At 48.2% G+C, this 24889-nt stretch overlaps 1 protein-coding gene across 5 annotated transcripts in view; it reads left to right on the top strand.

Annotated features, from left to right (window-relative positions):
- The window catches only part of CCDC88A (coiled-coil domain containing 88A), a 2139415-nt gene that overhangs the window by 2029115 nt on the left and 85411 nt on the right, over positions 1–24889 (top strand). For all 5 annotated transcript variants that reach the window (XM_069608255.1, XM_069608254.1, XM_069608253.1 and 2 more), the window contains one exon: positions 3506–3783. In XM_069608255.1, coding sequence (XP_069464356.1) covers positions 3506–3783 — 278 coding nt within the window. The remainder of the gene's footprint in view (positions 1–3505; positions 3784–24889) is intronic.

The following is a 24889-nucleotide window of genomic DNA, read 5'->3' as shown; positions in this document are numbered from 1 at the left end:
TCCTTCCTAAAATAGATAAGAACATTTCCAAGCATCCGGGGAGACCCATCGTTACACTAACAGGGTCATTATTAGAAAACATGTCCAAGTACATTGACGAATCTTTGTTTCCCTTAGTTCTCACATTACCCTCATACTTGAGAGACATGAAGGATTTCTTGTTGAAGATCAATGAATTACCCTGCAAATCAGATTTTTTACTGGCCATGATGGATATGGTCGCTTTATACACATCCATCACACATGAGCAAGGGATAAAGGCCTGTACTCATTATCTGAATACCAGGTCCTTGAACTTTTCCAAACATTCGGAAATGATTTTGGCCATGATTCATCTGTGCTTGACTAACAATGTTTTCCGATTCAACCAAAGGTACTATAGACAGAATTAAGTTACCGCGATGGGAACGACCTTTGCCCCTTCATATGCAAACCTCACAATGGGGTATTGGGAGAAATATGAGGTATGGAAGGAGAATAACGAGAGGTTCATCAACAAGGTGATCATGTGGCAACGCTACATTGATGATTTATTTATCATCTGGAAACACACACCAAAGGACTGCATGGATTTTGTGGAACATCTCAACATCAATGAATTCAATCTTAAATTCACTGAAACCCACAGTCCCAAGGAAGTTGTGTTTTTGGATGTCACGGTCCAAATTGGAGATGAGGGGAAAATAAAAACCAAAATGTTCCGGAAACCAACAGGAGTTAATGCCCCATTACATGCTAATAGTGCCCACTGTCAAAACTTAATTTGGAGTATTCCTTATGGCGAGTTTATCCGTCTCTGAAGAAATTGTTCGGAACTCAGTGCCTATGACAAAGAGAGTAAATTTACAGCTTGGGGCTTTAAAAAACAATGCTACCTAAAACAAGTGATCCAGAGAGCCTACTTAAAGGCACGTCAATGCGAGAGGTCTACACAACTACTGGACCGCACTAATAGGACACTGAGTACGGATAAAGAAACCACAACTCGTCTGATTCTGACGTATGGACAATCTGCCAAACACATCAAAGGCATCATACGCAAACATTGGAACACATTGGTAGTGGACCCGGACCTGCGACAATCATTGGGTGAATATCCTAATTTTGCCTTTCGGAAATGTCCATCAATTAAAGACAAACTAGTGAGTAGCTTCATGCAACCTGACGCCATTTCCCATCAGTCCACTTGGTTAAGTTGTAGGAAGGATGGTTTCTACAAATGCAGAAAATGCAAGATATGTGAATTTGCGGAAGAGTGCAGCACATACTTACATCCCATACTCAAGAGAACAATTGCCATCATGGACAGAGTATATAGTGTATGCACTCAAATGCACCTGCAACAAATGGTACATAGGCAGTACCAAGTGCAAACTAAAGATACGCATACAGCAACATATCAGAGCCATCAAAAATCAAGATTACACATACCCCATTGCAAAACATTTTTGGGAGAAACATGATGGGAAACTATGTGACTTCACGTTCATTGGGTTACAGCAGGTAAAGATTGGACCCAGGGGAGGAGACGGAGAGAAATTACTGAGACAACGAGAAACAAGAGTCATTATCGATTTCGAGAGCAAGTTTCCATTGGGACACAATATCGATGAGGAACTTTATACTTTCTTGGGTGAATAATATACATGGTTGTTGCATCGACTACCAATTGTCATTGTTAAATCAGAATAATGATCATTCACTGAAGATTTGTCAACCTTTCCCTTAGTATTCTCTTATTCCAGAGAATGTATTTATTTCTAGCCAGATGGAGATCACTGGTGAGATTGGTTTTTAATCATGTACAGACACAGGTTATCCAACCCCTATATACAGTTATTTGTCATTTTTCATGCCTGCCCATTCCAAGTGTTTTTTAAATACTTGCATTCAGTCCAGGGTGAATTAAACTGGATAAAAACTGATATCTAATGTAACTTGCATCGTCTAATAGCACTTTTGCAAGAATATACTTTGAAGAGTGGCACTATGCTTCCCATGTCACAGACCTGATGTTATGCGTAAAAGTTCGCATTGAACAATGTGAACACACACACAAATTATAACTGTGGTTACATAATTGCGGTCGGAATCCGATCCAGTAGGTGCAAGAACTTAGCACTTAGAGGACAAGTTTCTAAACTTGTATTTATACATTAATAATGTGTGCACATTTTGAAATGACTGACTGATGATTTGTGTAACTCCTTTATCGAAATGTTATGTGCAGTAATTAAACCACTCCAAAATGGCGGGCGGTGTGAACAGACATCTGGTACTGAAAGAAAAGGTATAGTCCTACCTCTATTGTGACTGTTATCTAAAGGGGAAGGATTTAAATACTGTGTCTTGCAAAATGGAATTCATGTGAACAAGCTACAAGTCGTAGCGAAACGCATCATCGTCGGGGTTTACCTCTGTGTTGCTGGGCGAGGGCAGGAGGTTTCCACATGGAATTTTTAAATTTTGTACTCAATAAAGAAGAAATTTTAAATTGAACTATGGTACAGCTGGCTCTTTGAGAACTTTGAGACTAACTCTGAGACTTTTTTGCACGACACTCCGGGAGTGCGGCTCAAGACTGCGCCGTTTCACAGTGCAGAAAATGGTGATATATATATATATATATATGTGTGTGTGTATATATGGTGCGTAAAGGCGTCAGAGCTGAAACGAAGCCACGCTGAGCCCCCTGGTGGCAGAAAAGTTTCCGGAGAATAGCTCAGCTAAGATAGGAGTGTCATAGATGAGGAATCAGTGGAAGGAACGTCCATCAGCAAGAACATTACCAAGAAGTAAGTAAATTGTTCCTCAGTAATGCTCTGTCTGTTGGACATGATAATTCCTCCCACCGATCCCTCATCACCTGCCACCTTCCCATCTACATTGAACTCATCCAATTAAGATGTTTTTTGAGTTACCCGTTCCTTGCCCTGCTTGGGAAAATTGGGCGGAGCAGAGGGAAAATGGCACCTACGGCTCTGATCATATTTACATGCGACATATGCTGGCACAAGAGGGTGCCAATTAGATGACGGAGGTGATGTTGGAGCCAAACAGCTCCACAGGGAGGCTGAGAGAAAAGTTTTCTGAGCTAACTTCAGCATGGGGATTTTTCAGAAGATAAAGGAATCCTTGGGAGGAATTCATATGTTCACCGGGAAGAATATTACTGGAGGTAAGTAATTTGTTCTTTGATTGCTTGTTTTAAAAATGCCCCCAAACCGTTGTGCAACACCAACTTAACACTTTTTTTACCCAGTTCACATTTTTTTCGAAAAATATATTTTGTTACAAAACATGAAAAATGTAAAATGATCTGGCTGAATACAACCAAGTTAATCTGATGTTCGGAAAACATTCACATTTTTGTAGAATGCACTGCAGCAGGTAAATGTTAATTCTCTGTGTGCATTATCATAGTATATTGTCAATATTGCCTCCATTTCCTACCAGATTAATAGAAACTGTTCTTCAATCTAAACCTTGTTTTATCTCAATGCAGGCGCTGGTGTTGAACAAATCGGATCACAGAGTCACAGCAGTGGGGAGTTCAGTATACTTCAAGATCATGAAGCATGGTCCAGCAACAGCAGCAGCCCTGTCCAATATTTTGGTCATCGATTAAAAAAGAACACCAGATCCAGTCCACTGCTTCATGGAAAATCACATGAAATGCTTGACAGCCAAGGGCAACAGATAAAGAAAGCTAGGTCTCCCGGAAGTGAGGTTGTTTCACTAAAGCAGTTCTTGGCAGAGAGTAAAACCTTTGATGTAGCACAGGTGAGTGGCTACAACTGTTTCCAAATAGTGACAGTAACTCATTAATTAATGCATTAATTTAGTTACTTTATACAAATATCAATTGATTGATTGTTTTAATATATATTGTGGATGTAGAGAAAAGTCCTAAAACCAGAGGAAGTGTCTCATGGGGGTTTGAAGCTGGTATTGGAAGGATGAATCAGGGGATGCAAGTCTGATGTTCCAGGGGACAGAGCTTTAGATTTGTAGAGGCACATAAAACAAAACTTGGTTGCATGTTTTGGGGTATTTGGAGCAAGATGTATTCACTAAAGTTCTATTCTTTTCCAACTAAAGAAAAGTTATAAGTGTGTTTGATGTCCAAGGTAAGAATTAATTGCCCTTATGGTCACAGTATGGGCATTGAGGTTGCAAGCAGAAATGACATTTACCATTTTCCATTAATGAAGCTGTAATGTACATACGGTCCCACTTGTACATCCTATTACCTGCCCTCTGGCTTCAATTGCAAGCCCTTTTCTCTTCGGGCACAAGAATGTATGTGCTTTCACAGCTTGACTTTACATTTGCCCCAGCCTCCACACCTTTTAAGGGTTTTGTTTTTTCTTTCTACCTCCAGCTCTATGTAGCTCCATTCTTCCCCACTTCTGCCAACCTGGATCAGATTCAGAAAATGTGTGTTGTATGCATGCCAATACTCAAGATCCTGATTTGCGCAAAATGTGCTCATGTTTTTTGGACCTATGTGTGGCACGTCCCCAACACTTTTCTACTGGTCTTTAAGGGCTCAGCAGCTTCCATCATCAATTATTTCATGGCCAGGACGGAAAATGGCATAGGTACCCAGGAAGTGCAGGATGTGCATGCCTTGCTAGAACATGGTCAGAAAATCATTAAAATTGGTTGAGATGATCATGAACAAAGTTTTGGAACCGGTCCATTACGCCGGATTTCCGAGCCCATTTAAAATGACCCCACTAGTGAACTACATCAAATGCAGGCAGGTGGAATGAGACCAAAAGTTCATCCTGCACCTATGGCGCAAGGCACAGAGTTTTTCTTTTTCCTCAACTGGTTTTCTTGACTTTTCCTGTATGACTCCACATCAGTGATGCATCTACTTATTGTGCTCCTTGAGAGGCCCTAAATCTCTCAAGAGCTTAAATCACCCTGTTCCTTGTGTGAATAACCTGCCACAAGTGGGTGCGTGTGCTTTACCCCAGGATTATCTGTAAAAAGAATCCCTGTGTAAACCCAGTACAGAGGCCTATTTCTAGACATTGGGGGCCATTACGAGTTTGTTGGTATCCGGGTGGTAAATCCACCCAGATACCACCAAACTGTATTACCGTTACCACCACTTGGTCGGGCCGTATTATCGCTGGATTATAAGTAGCAGTGGCAGTGTAAATCCCAATTTTATTTTAGTCCATAGGATTCAATAGGGCATTTTCTATAGAATGACTGCAATGGTTATTTAGCTGTGGTAATTCTGCTGAAAATGGGCAGAAAGTTGGTGGACTTGACTCCAGCTCATAGCTGAAGGTGAACCCTTCAACTTCCCGCCCACCTCATAGTTGGGTAGTGCAGTATTGCAGTGGTATATGGTAATACCACCGCATTTAACCTGCACCGCCCAACTCGTTATGAGGCCCATTGTTAGAAGCGAAAGTGAAAGGGATATGGGGAACTATTACTGTTGGGGTGGTCAGGAAAGGTCCCAATCAGAAAGAGGGGTTCACGCTGTGTGTGCCCCATTGGTGACTGGGGGACCAGTGAAGTTGGTGCAATTTTATATATATCCAGCATAGTTAATGAGAATGGGATATGTTTTTTTTTTCTTTTTTGTGTTTTATTGTTTAAATATAACACAAGATCAATCAACAATAATAATCAATATCCAATAATAAACATATTTATCACATAATAAAATCCAGCATATAATATATTCAAAAATCGTATATCAGTTTTCTAAGAATTTCTTGCCAGAGATAATAAATAGTAAAATTCATAGCTACATTTTCTCCTGCATACCATAAACCAATACCAAAATTGATCACTGTGCACATTTTCGGAAATCGTATGATAGCTATACGTAACCTTTTTCATAGATATCAGTCAGGGAGTTGCAGTTCGTTAGAAAGTGTCGGGAGTCTCAATGTCTGTTTTCCATCGCCTACACAAGCGTTCTGACACCGGAATAAATTGCCATGTTCCTATTCGAGATAATGTAGGTAGTTGTCCAAGTCTAAGGCACATTATGAAGTGTCTCAAGTTCTTATTTCGTATATATTTTTTAGATAAGTACAAGGTGAGTCCACAAGGAAGCCTTGTAAAAACTAACTTAAATAGGATGATTTTTCTGATAAGTTTGAGCTTCTAAGGTTACGATCCCAAACAGCAGCTTTTTTCTTTATCTCTTTACATTTTACAGCAAAAATATCATTAGCAAGTAAGGAGCAGCCTATTTGAGCAAGGAATGTCTGTTTCTCCTCAATCCATATCGTTAAGGCTAAATTGGGAGTATTAAAACCATTTTGATTTGAGAAATAAGAATAAATAGAATTACAATTGTTACGGTTCTCTAAAACGCTTAAGTAAAAAATACTTGTGGAAATCTTTTTCCTTATAATAAACATAGTGAGTCCTAATTCATTGCAAATAGCATTTATAGGTACTGATCTAGAGAGATCTAATGCCTTTCACCAAAGATTTCCCTCCAATATGCTTAGCCATCTTCCTTAACTGTGAAAATGCCAAGGCCATATAGGATGCTAGGTACTATACAGGACCTATACTATGACGATAACCCTTCAATGGATTGCCCGCCCCCTTTTTGTATAAAGCTCTTAACTGCCTGAAATCTGGTCGTAGACTTTTTTTAGTACCATTTTATCCATCTTGTTGGTGGTGAGGATGCCAAGATACAAATACGTAGCCACTTTTTGTAAACTCACTTTTCCAATTGTGCAAATACATTTCTTTATACTGTTCTTATTTGCCTTAAAGGTCATAACTTTTGCTTTACTTATATTAATTAGCAGACCATGATTAGTGGAAACATTTTCTAATTCTGTTAAAATGTGTTGCAGGCCAGTGGCAGTTTGGTCCAAAATTACAATGTCATCCGCATAGGACAACCAATCAATTGGACAATGGTCTCCTCGTGGAGGATGCTTTTTGCAATTTTTAAAAACATTGTGCAAATCCACTATATAAATATGAAATAAAACGGGGGCTAATGTACAACCCTGTATCAATCCGTGGCTAATTTGAAATTGCTCACTCATCACACCATCCTGATTAACTCTAATTTGTGTCCTGTAATCTGTATTAAGTGCTTTGACAAAATATAAAATCTGTGGATGTAAATCCCAGTGTACCATTTTCTGCCATAATACGTGACGTATCACTGTATCGAATGCTTCGGTAAAATCCATAAAACATATATACAAAGTCTTGATTTTAGAGATCAAACTTAACCTGATAAAATACATGATTGTCAAAAGATTTAAAAGGGTACTGTATCCCTTTCTAAAACCTGTTTGTTGACATTTTATAATGTTTTCCTTGTGTAACCAATCATTGATATAACGTAAAAGCAGCTGGGCAAACATTTTTTAAATTGAATCGATCGGCCAGTAATGGATCATTTGTCGGTAGCTCCCTTGATTCCTTTTTGTAAATCGGAATAAGGATTGAGTGTTTTCCAGCATTCAGGAATCAGACCAGTTTCACAATCCCTTGAAAAATAATGAAAAGAATATGGGCTTAAATCTTAGGAATTTTCTTAAACAATGCATTTGGTAAACCATGCGGGCCGGGAGTCCTGGAGGATTTCAGTCCTGGGATTTCTGTTACTTTAAGTGTTACTTTGTATTTAAGGTGATACATTTAAGATATGCACAGGCGCAGCAAGATAAATATCAAAATCACCAATGAAATATAAATAAAATCTGCGTATAGTGTGCCACGAAGTGCATAGAAGCTGGGCAGCGAGGAGCTTAATAAATGCACATGCGAGTAAGGAGATTTGTCATGAAGGTACCACTGTGAAGAGGACGCACTTGTTTTAAAACATGCATGCACTGACATACATACATGGGAGTCAAGGGATATATGTTGAGGACAGTTTGGGGTACCTGGGGACTGTACAAATCTGTAAGATGTGTTTTTCATATTTTGACCAGATCCTGCAGCCAGGGCCCTGCACAGTGAACTGACTGGGAAAACTGGTTTTGCAGGATTTGGAGCCGAAGGCAAGGCAATGCGTAACCACATTATTATCAGATGGTCCGTTACAGCCAGGTTGGATTTTTATGACTTGCAGTATAGCAGAAAGAAGATGCAATCTTTTGAAGTATGTGATAGCCTGTTATTCATTGTTCAGATAGATCTGCCATCTGTTCGTGGCTGGGCAATAAACCTGGGGTGAAGGGACGCTTGAAGCCATAGTTGACCGATACTTCATAGGTTTCAATTATTTTCTCAGATTATGTCTGGAGGTCATGCGTGTTGAATTGCTAGTTGTTTAGATTAGAGTGTTCCAAGGATGCCAGCAAGTCGGAGTGGGTGAGACGGTTATCACCAGTTCAAAAGAAACATATTTCTCCAGCATGGGTTCTGGCATGGATTCACATGCTCATGAATATTCCCCGTCGTCAGGCCGGGAATCCTCGGTATAGAAAAAAATCAGTATCAGTCTCGTTTCTGATCTGTCTTTCTTAGTAGTAACCAATCACTGGTCTCTGGGTCATACTGCCCCCAGCCAATGACTGCCCTCTCCCTAAGCCCCGCCTCTGGCAGCCATCCTCAGATTTTTACCGCACGTTCAAGTGTTGGGAGTCCTCGTGCTGTAGCTCTCGAGCTTTTGCTGCGTTTTCGCGCTTTTTCAGGAGATTTTTCTCATTTTTCAGTTAAATAGAGCCTCAAGCTCCACCGTTTCTACAGCCGATCAACGGCGATCCGTTTCGGAGTTTTCTATGCACCTCAAGGGTGAAGATTTCGTCGAGTTACGCTTTTGGAGGATTCCAGAAGTTCCGAGGCCTAGCCCGGACATGGCCCAGGAGAAAGGAAGCTCGACGCCCGGGAAGCTGTTCAGGACCTGCCCTGGATGCCAGCTTCAGAATGTTTTCAAGGAGGACGAGCATTCGTTATGCCTCTACTGTCTCCATGAGGACAAGACGCACACGGAGAAGGACTGTGCGTTTTGTGGGAACATGTCGGAGTGGACCATGAAGGATCGCCACCTCCGTCTCGCCAACTGGCTGGAAGGGAAGAGCCCGTCAGGCGAGAAGAAGAAAAAGAAGTCCGAGAGGTCTTATAAGTCCTGTGAGGGCGCCCCAGCGACGGGGGCCCAACAAAAGGCTAAGCACCGCGAGTCCGCGGGCATCGGGAGCGCCGAACGGTCGGGCTCCTTGGCTGCCAGGCAGGGCGCATCCTGCCCGGCGCAATCAACCACGAGCCAACACTCTGGCTCGGGTAAGAGGAAGTCCGAGAACCCGGCTAAGCTTCTGGAGAGGCCCCGGTCGATCTCGAAGATTCCGGCAGAGGGGGAGCGAGGCTCGGACCCTCCCCCCAAGGTGAAGGCCCCAGGCGTCCAAAAGGTGGCGATGGCCTTAATTCACCCGGCTAAGACCTCGATTGAGGATGTCGCCGCGGCCCTGGCTCAGCCTGTGGAGGCTACACCAGTGGAGGCGCCCTCAGGACCCAGAGTCTCCCTGCCACCGCGGAGGGAGTCGTCTTTCAGGCCCATTGAGAAGACCCCCACAAAGTCCTCGTTGGAAAAGGTGGGGGAGGGGCTGGTGGCCATCGTGGATACGGACACGACCTCTGAAGAAAAGCTGATCGAAGTCGTGGAAGAGGTCCAGCCCATCGGGAGGGATCCCGACGAGGGCGACGACGAGAGCGACGGTGGCGCCGACAAGGCTCCTCAAGAGCCCTCGCGCCTGTCGTTTCCGGCGCCGCAGGACACCCGGGCAGCCATTTTGTCAGCGATTCAGTCCTTGTGCTCGGAGATAAGGACAAGGTTGCCCCTTCCCCTGACGGAGGTACCTGAGCCAGACCCGACGGGGGAACCGGAGCCAGGACCTTCGGAGAGTCCACCGCATAAGAGGAGGACCCATCCTACGCCACCTCTCCCACCTCTGCGGCCTGCTCTGCCTTCCCCCCGGTCTACTACCCACGGGGATGATACAGGCACGGGCACGGCTACGACAGGTACAGATGACGATGGAGGCGACGACGGGACGTGTCCCCCGTCGCCCCCTGCTCGGGCGTCCCCGCCCGACTAGAATGGATCCTTTCATGCCATGATTTCCAGGGCATCCGAGCTTTTTCAGCTCTGCACAGAAGAAAAGAAGAAAGAAGGGTTCCTTTACCAACGGCGCGAGGCTAAAAGGAAGACGGTCCTCGCCGTACCGCTTCTTGATGACATCTGGGATGAAGGGCTCGCCCTCCTCAAGAACCCTGCCACGGCGCCGGCAAAGAGGGACCGGTACGAGAAGAAGTACCGGGTCCCCGACGCTGCCCCCTTGTGCCTTCGGGCACAACCTACCCCAGATTCGGTCGTCTCGACAGCGGCAAAGAAGAAAGCTGGGGGGGGGGGCATCGGCCTCGACATCAACTTCCCCGCCGGACGGCGAGGGCAGGAAGTTGGACACGATGGGACGACGGATCATCTGATCCGCAGCGACGACTATCAAGGCGGCCAACGCCCTGGCTATCGTAGCCCGCTACGACAGGGAGTTGTGGTTCAAAATCGCCCCTCTGTTAGACTTCCTTCCGGACGCCAAAAGGGCTGAGGCCCTTGAAATCCTACAGGAGGGGGAGATTGCTTCGGACCACGCCATCACGGTGGCAACGGGCATCGCCGACACCGGTTTCCGTCAGTTGGGCAACAGTGTTTGCTTGAGACGACGAGGATGGCTCAAGGCCACGGATTTCCGCCAGGACGTACAAACCAAGGATTTGGACATGCCCTTTGACGGGAACAACCTGTTTGGGAAGGTGGTTGATGAGTCCCTTCAGGCCATCAAGACAGACATAGAGACTGCCCGGGGACTGGGAGTGCTCCAACAACGACGGCCGTCCTTTCGGAGCTCCGGAGGCAGACAGGGTGCCTCCAAGGGATCCGGCAGTGGCTCCTCCACACACCGCCAAGCGGCAAGATCTTAGTCCCAGGAAGCCTACAAGGGATGCGGCAAGTCAGGTGGTGCCCGTCGTCATCGACAGGGAGGTCAAGGAGGCAAGGCGGCCTCCAAACAAGATTGAACCGACCGTGGGGTCGGGCCCCCGCCAAAGCACCCCGGTGGGAGGCCGGCTGGCGAGGTTCGTCAGCGTGTGGGAGTCCATCTCCACCGACCGTTGGGTGCTGGACGCCCTGGCCCAAGGGCACGCCCTCGAGTTTCAGAAGAAGTGCCCTCGCGTTCCACCCGTGGCCAGGAAGGAAAATCACGTCCCTCAAATACTGTTGGAAGTAAGGGCAATGCTCAAGAAGGGTGCCATCGAGCTCGTCCCAAAAAGGCTTCGGGGCTCCGGAGTTTACTCAAGGTACTTCCTCGTAAAAAAGAAGACAGGAGGATGGCGCCCCATCCTGAACCTACGACGACTGAACCAGTACATCAAGGTACAGAAGTTCCGTATGGTCACCCTCCAGCATGTGCTGGGACTTGGTGTTCACCAAGTGCCTCGCACAGGTGGCGGCGCGGCTACAGGGGATCCACGTCTACCCCTACCTGGACGACTGGCTCATCCGGGCAAGGACAAGGGAGCTCGCCGTGGAACACACTGCGATAACCGTCCAGCTGCTCACAGACCTGGGATTCTCCATCAACTTTCCAAAATCGGGGGGCGTGGCTTGGACGCCATGTGAAAGGACGTGCCTGAACGGGAGCTCCCGCTGATCCGAACACTATCCGGCTGAATCCGCGCAACGGCCGCTACGATGTGGCATAGACGGTGATGACTGTAAATGCGAAGCTCGGCTGCACATGTGGATGCATTTTCACACGGGATTGTGCAGCGCTTGTGTACTCAGGAGCCGCGAGAAGTTTTGGTGCCGGAGCTTCGCCGGCAGACAAAATGGCTGCCGTCGCCTGATGTTGGGACAAAGGATCGGAGACCGGGGTCTGGAGGCGATTCCCTCAGTTCACGTTCAGCGCGATCCAGCGAGAGCAAGCCTGACTGGAGGTAGCCGAAACTGTGCGGCGACGGGGGGACATAGTGCCCCCAGGCCTGGGGCCTAAGCGAGATCGAAGGGACGCTCCTGATCGAAGATATGTCGAGCAAGCTCCTGAGGGCGAAGAATAAACAGCCCACGCTCGACGAATTTGCCAAGACGTCGCCTGGCACAGAGGGGACCAGGAGCAAAGAGAAGGCCCAGCCCAAGGAGATGGCCACAGGAGGAACGAACCAGGAGGTCCTGGCGGCGATCGCAGATCTGAAGGCGACATGGGAGACCAAACTCCAGCTTGCGGTGGCCGAACTGAAAACTGCGATGGAACTACAGGTCGGGGCGGTACAGGAGGACGTGAACCTCCTGAGGCAAGATGTGCGAACCCTGGCCGAGCGCACAGAGACCCTGGAGAAGGAGATGGGCCAGACTGTGGCGGAATGCACCGCGCACAAACGAGAGATCCATGCCCTGGTGCAGAGGGTAGGCAACCTGGAAAGCAGGGCTGAAGAGGCAGAAGGTCGGGCCCGCAGAAACAACATCCGGATTGTGGGCCTACCGGAGGGAGCTGAGGGCCAGAATCCCACAGATTTTATTGAGACCTTGCTGCTGCAGGAGATCACCGGAGGTGCCCTGACGCAGGGATTTGCAGTGGAGAGGGCACATAGGGCCCTGATCAGAAGGCCACCGCCGGGTAATCCGCCCAGGCCTGTGATTGCCAAGATCCTCAACTACAAAGACCGGGAGAAGATTCTGGAACATTTTCGTAAAGGGGGCACCATACGGCGAGGGGAGGCAACCATCACTGCTTACCCCGACTACACTCTACAAGTGCAGCGCAGTCGGATGACCTTTGGAGCGGTCAAAAGGCGCCTGCGGACGGCCGGTTTCAAGTATATGTTACTCTACCCAGCCAAACTTAAGGTCTTCTTTAAGGCTAAGACGCTGTTTTTCGACACCCCTGAGGAGGCCATGGAATGGCTCGATGCGCAGAACTGCCCTCAGGAGCCCGATGAGCAGATGGCGGACGGAGCAGGGAGAGTTAAGTGAAACAGTGGGCTCGGCTGACTTTGAATATTTGGACTGGAATATAGTCTTTGCCACTTTGTGATGGGGATGCACTATTTACCTGTTTCGAACATGGTCCGCGAGCGCGGATATAGATGTGTAGGGGGCATCCGAGGGCCGTTTTATTCGTACCCCAGTGTGTGTTTAGATTAGTCACTGTGTCGGGTTCTCTACACGGGCTTCCGGAGAGAACCGGACACGGGGATGCCTGAGATCCAGGGATGGAGCTGGGCAGTTGGTTGGGTTAGGGGGGTGGGGGGTGTTAGTTGTTATGTGAGCCTGGGGAAGAAACTGAGAAGGGAAGTGGTCGGGACTGGGGGGAGGCGATCAGACCAGAGGGGGAAGTGGGAGCTACGGATAAATCATGGGAGACCTTAAGGTATTGACATGGAATGTTAGAGGGTTGAATAGCTACCTGAAGCGTAATAAGGTCATGTTGTACTTGAAGAGGCAGAGGATAGACGTGGCCTTGTTACAGGAGACGCATTTGACACGGGATAAACTTGAAATGGTGCGGAGAAAATGGAGGGGGACAGTGGTTGGATCCACATTCTCTGCGTATGCCAGGGGTGTGCTGGTTTGGGTTGCACCACATGTCCCGTTCAAGCTCTTGGGGGAGGTTGTGGAGTCGGACGGGTGGCTGGCCATGGTTCGGGGGATTGTGGAAGGTAGAGTTGTCTGTATCATAAACACTTATGCGCCCAACCAGGACACAGCGACTTACTTTAAGACACTGTGCGCGAGACTCGGTGAAGGGATGGGGAGCACAGTAATCTGGGGTGGAGACTTTAATTGTGTGCTTAACCCCAGGGAGGACAGGTCGGATGACAAAATGGTTAGGCCCAGCCCAGCGGCCAAGGTATTGCAGTCGCTGCTAACGGATCTAGGCCTGGTAGATGTGTGGAGAGCGAGACACCCGGGTGGGAGGCAGTATTCGCACTATTCGGCTCCGCACCAACTGCACACGAGGCTCGACTACTTTTTTGCCACTCCAGACATTCTTACGGAGTGTGAACAGATTGACTACAGGGCGAGGGTCCTCTCGGACCACTCGCCCCTAATCATGCAATGGCGGCTGCGCCCCCCACGTGCACGGATTCCAACATGGCGCCTTCGGGCGGAAGCGCTACGGGATCCGGTATTCAAGGAGGACATGAGGGAGGAGATAGTTGCGTACTTTGAGTCGAACACAGGGAGTGTCAAGTCGGCTGGTACTTTGTGGGAGGCTTTTATGGTGGTGATGAGGGGAGTTGCTATCGCGAAGTCCAAGGGATTAATGGGCGGAATCCTGACCGACCTGCGAGAGGCCGAGATCGAGCTGGAAAAAGAATTGGAGAAGGGTGGGACGGATATGGAAGTAGTTACTGAGCTGCAGCAGCGGTGCTCTGGGCATTGGGACAGACTTTGTAACCTGAATTATACGAAGTACATTGAGAGGTTGCATGCGGGTGGGGACAAGACAGGCAGGCTCCTCGCTTGGCTATATAAGAGCGAAACCCCTAGGGCTCCGATCCGATCGGTCATCACCGAAGGGGGTGCGGAGATCGACACGCAAGAAGGGGTAAATGGGGCATTCGCAGAATACTACCAAACATTGTATGAAGATCGGGAAGGGGGGAGCCGAGAGGAGATAGATGAAGTACTCGGGGATATAGGCCTGCCCAGAATCAGCGATGAAGAGCGAGAGGAGATGGATGCTCCGATCACTCTGGAAGAGCTCAGAGAGATAGTGCGACAGCTGCCCACTTGCAAGGCCCCGGGGGCGGACGGGTTCCCCAGTGAGTTTTATAAGGCGTATGCGGAGGAGCTACTCCCACCCATGCTGGACATGTTCAATGAGGCGTTTGAGCTGGGACAGCTACCAGAATCACTCAGGGAAGCGGTCATAGTGCCACTCCCCAAGCACAATACACCGGGACACGGTTGCGGCTCCTATCGACCCTTGTCGATGCTGAACCAGGACAGCAAGATCCTAACAGCTGTCTTGGCGGCTAGAATGAGGAGAGTGATAGGCAAGCTGATTCACCCTGACCAGACGGGCTATGTCCCGGACAGGAACATTACCCACAACCACAGACGCCTACACAGAGTGGTCGAATGGGGATGTAGCAAGGACGGCGAAATGGCGATAGTGGCGCTGGATGCGGTCAAGGCGTTCGACTCTGTTCGTTGGCCGTGGCTGTTGGCGGCACTGGATCACTTCGGAATGGGGCCAGGGTACAGGAGGTGGGCCGAATTATTATACAGCGCGCCTCTAGCCAGAGTTCGTACGGGGGCAGTAGTGTCGGACAGGTGGCAGTTAGGTAGAGGCACCAGGCAGGGATGTCCTTGGTCCCCAATGTTGTACATCCTGGCCCTTGAGCCCTTGGCAATTTAGCTCCGGCAACAGTATGACCCGGTGGGCATAGAGGTGGGGGGGGAGAGCCATCTGATATCCCTGTATGCCGACGATATGCTGTTGTACCTCCAATACCCGGAAGAGAACTTGCAATATGTCTTGGAGGTGATGGAGAGGTTTGCTTGGCTTTCTGGCATAGCGGTTAACCCTCGGAAATCCACTCTGTTCCCGCTGGGCGGCTATGTGGGGATACCGGCTGAGAGGTTGCCAGTATTGCGGATCCCATGGGCGACAAGCACCTTTCGGTACCTTGGCATAGACGTATACCACACGACCGGGGAGGAACACAGGCACAATACTGAATTGGCAGTGGGGAGGATTGAGAAGTGCATGAGGTTTTGGGAGAAACTACCCTTAGCGATGATGGGCCGGGGCGCTATGCTTAAGATGGTCGTGCTACCTAGGCTGCTGCATTATTTCAATAACATTCCACACATGATACCTAAGGGGTTTTTTGCTAGACTACATAGGGTATGTAGAGAGTTCTTATGGCAGGGCACGCGTAACAGGGTCGCATTGTGGAAATTGCAGAATGCTTACGAGAAAGGTGGCGTGAGGCTGCCGAACTTTGAGGCCTACTAGGTGGCAGTGCAGCTGCAGTACGTGGCCAAGTGGCTTTCGGACGACGAAACCCCGGAACACAGACTGCTGGGAAAGGACTGCTCCCCCTTCTACCTGCGAGAGATTATTTGGGTATCCAGCACATGGATGAGGGGGCGTCCTAAGATGCTAGCGTTGGGTAGGAACATGTGGCGAAGAGCCTGCCGGATGATGGGGGATCCCCTGCCGTGCATGCCGCAGCTGCCGCTGGTGGCCTTGGCAAGGGAAGACGGACAGCTTGGGGCCATCCTGCGAACATACTGGGAGTCAGTGGGGCTGGTCACTTTGGGTGACATTTGGCAGGATGGGGCCTTGGCGGAGTTCGCAGATCTAGAGGCGGGGGCGGGGCTGCACACGGGGCAATACATGACGTTCCACAGAATGATCAGGGAGGTCCGGAGCACTTGGCCCGAGACCGTATTGGCTGACGAGCCGGATGCGACGCTGGAGATTATGTATGACGCATCCGAGGGCGGGCATGAGGTCTCCAGGCTGTACGATATGCTGATGGCAAAGGTTGGGAAGGATTTGGGGTACCTGAGGTTGGAATGGGAAACAGAGATGGGGGCCCCGATGGCGGATGGGCAGTGGGAGCGCGCCCTGGGGTACCACAAAAAAGTATCGAGGAATGCCAGGTTTAAACAGATACAACTATATATCACGCATAGGGCATACATGACCCCCCTGAGAATTTCCAGATTTCGAGACACTGGGCGCCAGGCGTGTCCCAAGTGTAACACAGAGAACGCTGATATGATTCACATGTTCTGGGCCTGCCCTGTGATTGCAACCTACTGGAGTGAAGTGGCGCAGAAGCTGGCAGGGAGGGGCATTGTACCTAAGATAGATTCGGCCTGGGCCTGTTTGCTTGGAGGGTACCCCAGGGCGCGCAAGCTTCGGCACGTGGAGAAGCTTAAAGATTTGGCTTATGTACTCGCCAAACGCAGAATAGCCATGGGATGGAAGAATTGTCAGAGGCCACGGGTGGAGGTATGGTGGCGTGACCTCCAGAAATGGGCTGCCGCCGAGACGACAGCATGGTGGGAGGCCAGCAGAGCGGGTTGGGAGGAAGAGGTGAGCTCCCTCACGGCATGGAAGGCGCTATTGGCTGAACTGTTTAGTACGGGGTCGACCTCGGCTGGATCTGAGAGCGACGGAAGCCCACCACACGGAACGGACAATGATGGTGGACACCCTACAGGCTCATAGGGGGGAGGGAAGGGGATTGTTAAGTTAATTCTGTTCTGTTTTTTCTTTCTTTTCTTTTTCATATCTGTTGTTTGGCCTTTGTTGTGGCTTGATGTGTTCTATTTATGTTTTGTTGCACTGTGTGGTTGTTATAAAATAAAATACATTTAAAAAAAAAAAAAAAAAACTTTCCAAAATCCCACCTGGTTCTGTCGCAAGTCGCCCTGTTTCTGGGAGCCAAGCTCGACACAGTGGCGCGGCTGGCCTCGCCATCGGAGGAAAGGACCAGGACCATTCTGGGCAAGGTGCAGCGTCTGCTGGCCATGGACATGGCCAGGGCAAGATCTATCAAATCCCTCCTCGGGATGATGTCCTCCTGCATTTATCTGGTGCACCTTTGCAGGCTTCGGATGCGACCCTTACAGGTGTTCCTCGACGCCTGCTGGATCCAGTCGACGGGCAGCTTCGAGGACAGGATCCCTCTCAACGAGACGGTCTGTCAGGCGATCCGGTGGTGGGGTACCCGCTCCCATCTGTCGGAGGGCACGGACTTTCAGACCCCAGCTCACCAGGTGATGGTGACAACAGACGCCTCCCTGGAAGGTTGGGGAGCACACTCCGGAGATCTTCACGCGAGAGGCCTTTGGCTCCCGGAGGAGAAGTCTCTCCACATCAACATCTTGGAGCTCCGCGCGGTGTTCTGGGCCCTCAGGTCTTTTCTTCCATCCCTCAAGGGCAAGGTGGTGAGGATCTTCACCGACAACACCACCACGATGTTCTACATCCGGAAGCAGGGCGGAACCAGGTCCCCGGCCCTATCCATGGAAGCCCAGGATCTGTGGCATTGGGCCGTCGCCCAAGGGATGTTTCTGGTGCCTCTTCATCTGGCAGGAATAAAAAACACGATCGCCGACTCACTCAGCAGGGAGCTGCGCTCGTGCCACGAGTGGGACCTACGCCAGAATCAAGTGGATCGACTCTTCCGACGATGGGGCGAACCCCAAATCGATCTCTTTGCGACAGCGACGAATTCCAAGTGCTGGAGGTTCGCCAGCAGGTTCCCCCAGCCAAGGAGAATGGGCGATGCTTGCTCGTTCCCCTGGGACGGCCTATTTCTTTATGCATTCCCTCTGCTGCCGTTGCTGCTCCGGCTCATCAACCAGCTCAAGAGGTCCCGGTGCAGGATGATCCTCGTCGCACCGGCGTGGCCGAGACAGATGTGGTTCCCGGACCTTTTGGACTTGTCAACGTCCCCACCAGTCAAACTGCCGATGGACGCAGACCTTCTCTCCAGAGAAGGATGTGCCATTCTTCACCACAACCCGGAGTCGCTGAACTTGCAGGCCTGGCTCCTGCAGCACTAGAGTTTGGAGAGTACGACATCCCGGCCGACTGCAGAGAGGTTCTTGCAAAGGCCAGGGCATCCTCAACTCTCAAGTGCTACGGACATAAATGGAAGAGGTTCTCTGTCTGGTGCCGTGCTCTGCGGATTACGACCCCTCAAGTACTGCCGTACCTACTGTCGCTGGCCAAAGATGGACTGGCTCACGCCTCCATCAAAATACAACTGGCTGCAATCTCCCGATATACCAGGACGACGGGACGGGCGTCCTTGTGGTCTCATCGCCTGGTGACAGAATTCATGAAGGGACTATTCCGATCATTCCCGCCGGTGAAGGCTCCTGCCCCTGCGTGGGAGCTTAATGTGGTGCTGACCAAGCTCATGGGGGCCCCATTCGAGCCTATGCATTCGGCGCCTTTGAAGTTCCTGTCATGGAAGACAGCTTTCCTCGTGGCCATCACCTCCGCACGACGAGTGGAGAGATCCAGGCCCTCCATACTTGACTTTTCATGACACGAGGGTGGTGCTGAGGACATACCCATCCTTTATGCCCAAGGTGCCTTGGGACTTCCACCTCAACGAGCCCTTGGTGTTGCCAGTTTTCTTCCCGTCGCCTTTGTCGCCGGCCGAGAGGACTTTGCACTCACTGAATGTAGCTAGAGCGCTGAAGTTCTACGTGGACCGCACGAAGAGTTTTCGGAAGACGTCACAGCTGTGTCTGGCATGGATTCACATGCGAACCCTCCCGCCTACCCCTCTGCGGCTCTTCACGTGGTCATACTGCCACTTTACGCGCTACCAAATCTGAGGATGGCTGCCGGAGGCGGGGCTTTAGGAGAGGGCAGTCATTGGCTGGGGGCAGTATGACCCAGAGACCAGTGATTGGTTACTACTAAGAAAGACAGATCAGAAACGAAACTGATACTGATTTTTTTCTATACCGAGGATTCCCGGCCTGACGACGGGGAATATTCATGAGCATGTGAATCCATGCCAGACCCATGCTGGAGAACAACAGTTACAGGTAAGTAACTTGTTCCTTACTCTCTCCACCCTCCCCATATTATTTTAAGTGTCTTTGCAAAAGGCCCATCCCCACATAACCTGTCTACAACAGCCAGCGCTACAGCTGCTCAAAACAGATATGAGTGGTTTCTGGATGCTTGCTTGAATCCACACCTGAGACAAAGCCAGTGAATGTTGAATACGGCAGCATGCGAGTTGTTGGTTGGCAGTGAAAAGTGTTAAAAATATATCCATGTGATGGTGAACTGAGTTACTTCATCAGCTCCCATCTTCCATATATGGGTCGCTTTCCTTAATGTGTGCCACCTGGAGAGGACTCCTAAATCACAGAGGAATAAGCCTAGCTGAGGGAGAATCATGAGGAAGCTCTGCTGGTCACTGCACTCTTAGAAGAACTTTTCTGGTGGTGAAGCTCTGTCCGTTCAGTAGACACTGGCCTTCTACCAACTAGTAAGAAATGAGAAACCAGTGACCCTTGAGTTGGCAGGCACAGACAATTTACTAGGCCTCAAGGCTCCTAATCTCTGCATGGAACTTTAATGAATGTCCCTAATAGGAATATATCCAACAACCTTAGATGAGTTCACCAAGTTATTGAAATGCGGAAGGGGACGTGAGCGAAATGGCAATTGTATCGTTAGATGCAATAAAGGCTTTTGATTCAGTCAAGTGGCCTTGGCTGATTGCAGCCCTGACCAATTATGGGATAGGGCCTTGGTATCTTAAATGGGTCAAGTTATTATATAGCGCGCTGCTAGCCAGGGTTAAAACGGGAGCAATAATATCGGAAAGGTGGCAACTCAGTAGGGGTACTAGATAGGGATGCCCGTGGTCCCCCATGTTGTATATCCTGGCCCTGGAGCCACTGGCGATATACCTAAGGCAGCAGTATGATATAATAGGAATTACCATAAAAGGGGAGCCGCATTTAGTCTCCTTGTATGCTGACGATATGCTGTTGTACATACCCTACCCCGAAGAAAATCTCCAATATGTTCTGGAAGTGATGGAGCAATTTGCGTCGCTGTCCGGCATAGTGGTGAATCCCAAAAAATGATACATATTCCCACTGGGTAGATACAAAGGCACTCTGCTAGATCAATTACCTGTTTTACAAATTCCATGGGAGGTCAACACGTTCAGCTATCTTGGGATTGATATTCATCATACAGTGGAGGCAGAACACCACCATAACACTGAGAAAGCGGTCAAGAACATTGAAAATAGTATGAAGTTCTGGGTAAAGCTCCCCTTGGCGATGATGGGTAGAGGAGCAATGTTGAAAATGGTAGTTCTGCCAAGACTACTGCATTATTTTGGGAACATACCATATCTGGTACCAAAGCAATTCTTTGCTAGGGTACACAGCATATGTAGGGAATTCATCTGGCATGGGACGAGGAACGGAATTGCCCTCGCAAGTTACAAAACTCGTACGAAAAGGGGGGTATAAAACTGCCAAACTATGAAATTTACTACTTAGCAATTCAACTACAATACGTGGCAAAATAGTTATCAGAAGAGCCTACCTCAGAATCTATGTTGTTTAGACTGGAATGTGCCCCATTCCTCCTGAAAGAAATTATATGGCTTCCCAAATCAGACATGAAAATATGATGATATTGGGATGGGAAATATGGCATAGGGCCTGTCAGATAATGGAGAACCCAACCCCGTGTTCCCCGCAAGTGCCACTAGTCGCGCTGACGGGAAAAGGAAGCCAAATAATGATGATGATTAGGAAGCACTGGGAACCGGTAGGGGTAGCAACAATGGGAGACATATGGCAAGAGGGGAGGATAAAAGAATTTGGGACGTTGGTGGAGGAAACAGGATTGCATACGGGACAATATATTACATATCATATGATGGTGCGGCGAATCAAAGAGAAATGGTCTGAAATATTACTGGAGGATCAACCGGACGCCACCATAGACATAATATATGACATAGCAGAAGGAGGGCACGAGATATCTAGGATATATGAGCTGGTGATGTCCAAGGTGGGGAAGGAAGTGGTACAACTGAGACAAGATTGGGAGGAGGAAGTGGGTGCCTCAATGAGTGACGGGATGTGGGAGTGAGTCCAAGGGTACCATAAGAAAGCGTCAAGAAATGCGAGGCTACAACAATACAATTGTATATAACCCACAGAGCTTTATGACACCCCAGCTAAATTTAACAACGCAGAGCGACAAACATGCCCCAAATACGGCGAAAAAAATGCAGGGTTGACGCATATGTTCTGGGCATGCCCAGAAATTGAGAAGTTCTGAGCAGAAGTGGCCCATAGACTGGAGGAAAAGGCGATTAAGATAATTGTGGATACAGCATGGGCATGCCTAGTGGGAGGGTTTCCCAGACCACGCAAATTAAAACATGTAAGTAAACTAAAGGATCTGGCATATATACTAGCAAGGCGCAGGGTTGCCATGGGATGGGAAGCATGCAATAGACCGAAGATAGAAATATGGTGGAAAGACCTTCAGAAATGGGCATAAGCTGAAACTGCAGTATGGCAGGAAGCTAGTAATACAGGAGGCGATGAAGAAGCTGAAACCTTGATAGCCTGGAAACATCTAATAGCCACATGTTTGGGCCCATACAGGACGGGTCAAGCGACCAGGACCCAGTAGAAGACATAGAAGAGGGAATCCCTTTGCAAGATGAAGAAGTAGAACGTGATGCAGAGCAGGCTCGAAGGGGGGGAGGGAATGGGAGGCGCAGTTGAAATTGTTTGAGTTGTAAAAATGGGAATAATGTGATATGTACTGCAAGTTTGGTTTTGTGGTGTTTGTTTGGAATAAAATCAATAAAATTGTTTTAAAAAAAAACTTTAATGAAGAGGCAGTAGCACTGCAAACCAGGAGCACGCAGGACTGTGGATGCTGCCCTAAGTACAAGAACTAAACAACAACCAAGATTAAACCCTTTTTAGTCATTTCTGGAATTTGAGTAGTCCAACTCCTATCAGACGTTCCTCCTCTGAATACTATCTGCATATCTCGATACTGGGGCTTCATCTTCTGTGGATCAGACAGCTACGCTATACCCCAGCTTCAGCTGTATTCATTTACAAATCACTGGTGGATCCACAATAGTCCTTGCTTGAAGATCCTCTGTATGGTCACTCAACACACTGCTGGATGACCAGAACACATGAACCTTCACCACTGCTGCTCATGGCATGTAGATTTGCATGTGATTGCCTTTGGTGTGAACTTGATGAAGATACCTGGCTGTGGAGTTCAGGAAAGGCACCTGAGCATTGCAGAAGCTAGGTCCAATCTTTAACATTGTCCCCTAGCTTTAATATTGGGTCCTATACTTACTTTTGGGGCAGGACCACTATCCTACTCAGCCCATCAGAAGCCTAACCCTCACTTCTGCTATTTCCTATGAGAGACTGAATTGCAATTGAGCCATTGCAAGTTTTAAGGTTCTCTGGGTACAAACCGTTTGACTTGGAAAGATAAGGTCCATTGATCTTTGACTTTTGCGGTTGAACCCTAGCAAAGTGAAGACCTAATAATGTGCCTCAAGACTTCCTAAACACATTTACTTACCTTTTATGAGATATAAAATATAATTTCATAATATCTTTGTGGACATTCCTTTATTCAAAGTAATACTGTGTTACCCTGCACGTTGTCTACCGCACTCCTATCCTATGAGGTGACTTTGATTGTGCCACCACAGTTGCAGTAGGTGAGCCAAGGAAAGTTTATGGATTGCCTGTTTGACTACGTTTAGGATCATAACCTCCTACCCTGGGCACAAGGCTAGCAGATGCTTCCTAAGAAAGAGTCAGTGGACTATCTTTTTCCACAGGCACCACTGCTCTCCGAAATGGCCACAGGATATTCTACCAAAGGTGGGAATGGTTCCTCTGAGACTTGGACAGCCGTGCTCTGTACCTGTTTTACAAGAGATGACTAAGGCGTGCCCTATGCATTCAGAGAGTTGTTCAAATGTTGAACCTTTTCTTTAGGTGCGATGATAATTTTTGGTGGCAGCCTTGTTGATCAGCTTTCATGGAGAACTTCATTATGGCTTTCTACCCATTACCGTCATCCAAAACATAGTGCACAAGGTTATCAACGAGAATCCCTGGGCAATGATTATCATAAAACCAAGATCTGAGAGAAATGGCATCTAGTGCACCTTCACCTTTCTCTGTGACCTCATGTGCCATTACAGGAAAACCCAACCCTGCTGTCCAGGGATCAGAGTCTTATGTGATGATCACAATTCTCTCAGTTTGGCCATATGGCACATCTGGTCTTATAATACAGTACTTAACTGCTGCCCCCAAAGCAAAGTAGTAGGAGGTTTTGCCATATTCCGTGTTGGAACTACTAAATGCAGATATTTTAGAAAGCGGAAGAGTTTCTGCTTTTGGTGTGCCTTAAATTACCTTAATTCCGTCACATGAGGTCCGGTTGGGTTGCTATCCATCTTGTTAATCTTGTTTCCTCAATGGTTTAGTATTCTTCCATCAGAGTATATTTAGCTGCAATCACAAGATACAAAGAAATTATATGAATTATTTATTTACACTACCCAAGCAATCATTAGGTAGTGCCTTATGGACTGCGAAAACCCAGAATCGGTGGTAGCTGTACATGCTAGAAGGAGGTCTTTGAGCCCATTCACTGGAACCTCAGCACCACAGGATAAGAACTCGAAAAAAAAAGGAACGTTTTGTGAGGAAGATATTGTTAGGGAGAATTCTCAGAAATGTCCTAATTTCCTCCACCTTACAGACCCCCAGCAACTTTGCTGGATTTTGAGGACTTGATTTTTTTTACTTGGAGAGAGTGTGACCCTTTTTCCCACTCTCTCATGTATTTTAATGTGATTTTGTACACTGTTTCTTTTGGTTGTGGACTCTGACAAACTCTATAGGCATCATCGTTTACATTGTGTCACACAGCACCTTCAGTGCAGTGACACGGGGAAGTCTTCCAGATTTCCCAAAGGTTTAACTACCTTCTCTGGGATAAACCACTGTTTCCCAGAGCAGTAAAGTGAAATTGACTTTACTTACCATTGTAACTTTCTGGTCTGGACCAAGCACACACTTTCTTACAGTAGAGTGCTGGAGGGGTTACCTAGTATCCCCTTTGTCTAGCTTCTCATGTAACATTTTTTATGTTACCCTTTTCTCACTGAATAGCTGGTGGAGGTGGTTTCGTTTGAACTACCATGGTGTGTATTTACCGCAGGCTGCGTTCGCAGCTACAGTAAATCACCCACGGGAGCCATCTTTGTCAAAATGGCCCTCTGTATTATTTTTTCACCATTTTTTTGTGGAAAGGTCCTTCTT

This window comes from Ambystoma mexicanum, chromosome 4q (genome assembly GCF_040938575.1).
Source record: "Ambystoma mexicanum isolate Mex_15411 chromosome 4q, UKY_AmexF1_1, whole genome shotgun sequence".
NCBI classification, from domain to species: domain Eukaryota; kingdom Metazoa; phylum Chordata; class Amphibia; order Caudata; family Ambystomatidae; genus Ambystoma; species Ambystoma mexicanum.
Note: the sequence above shows the minus strand (reverse complement) of the source record. Positions and strands in the feature narration are given on the sequence as shown.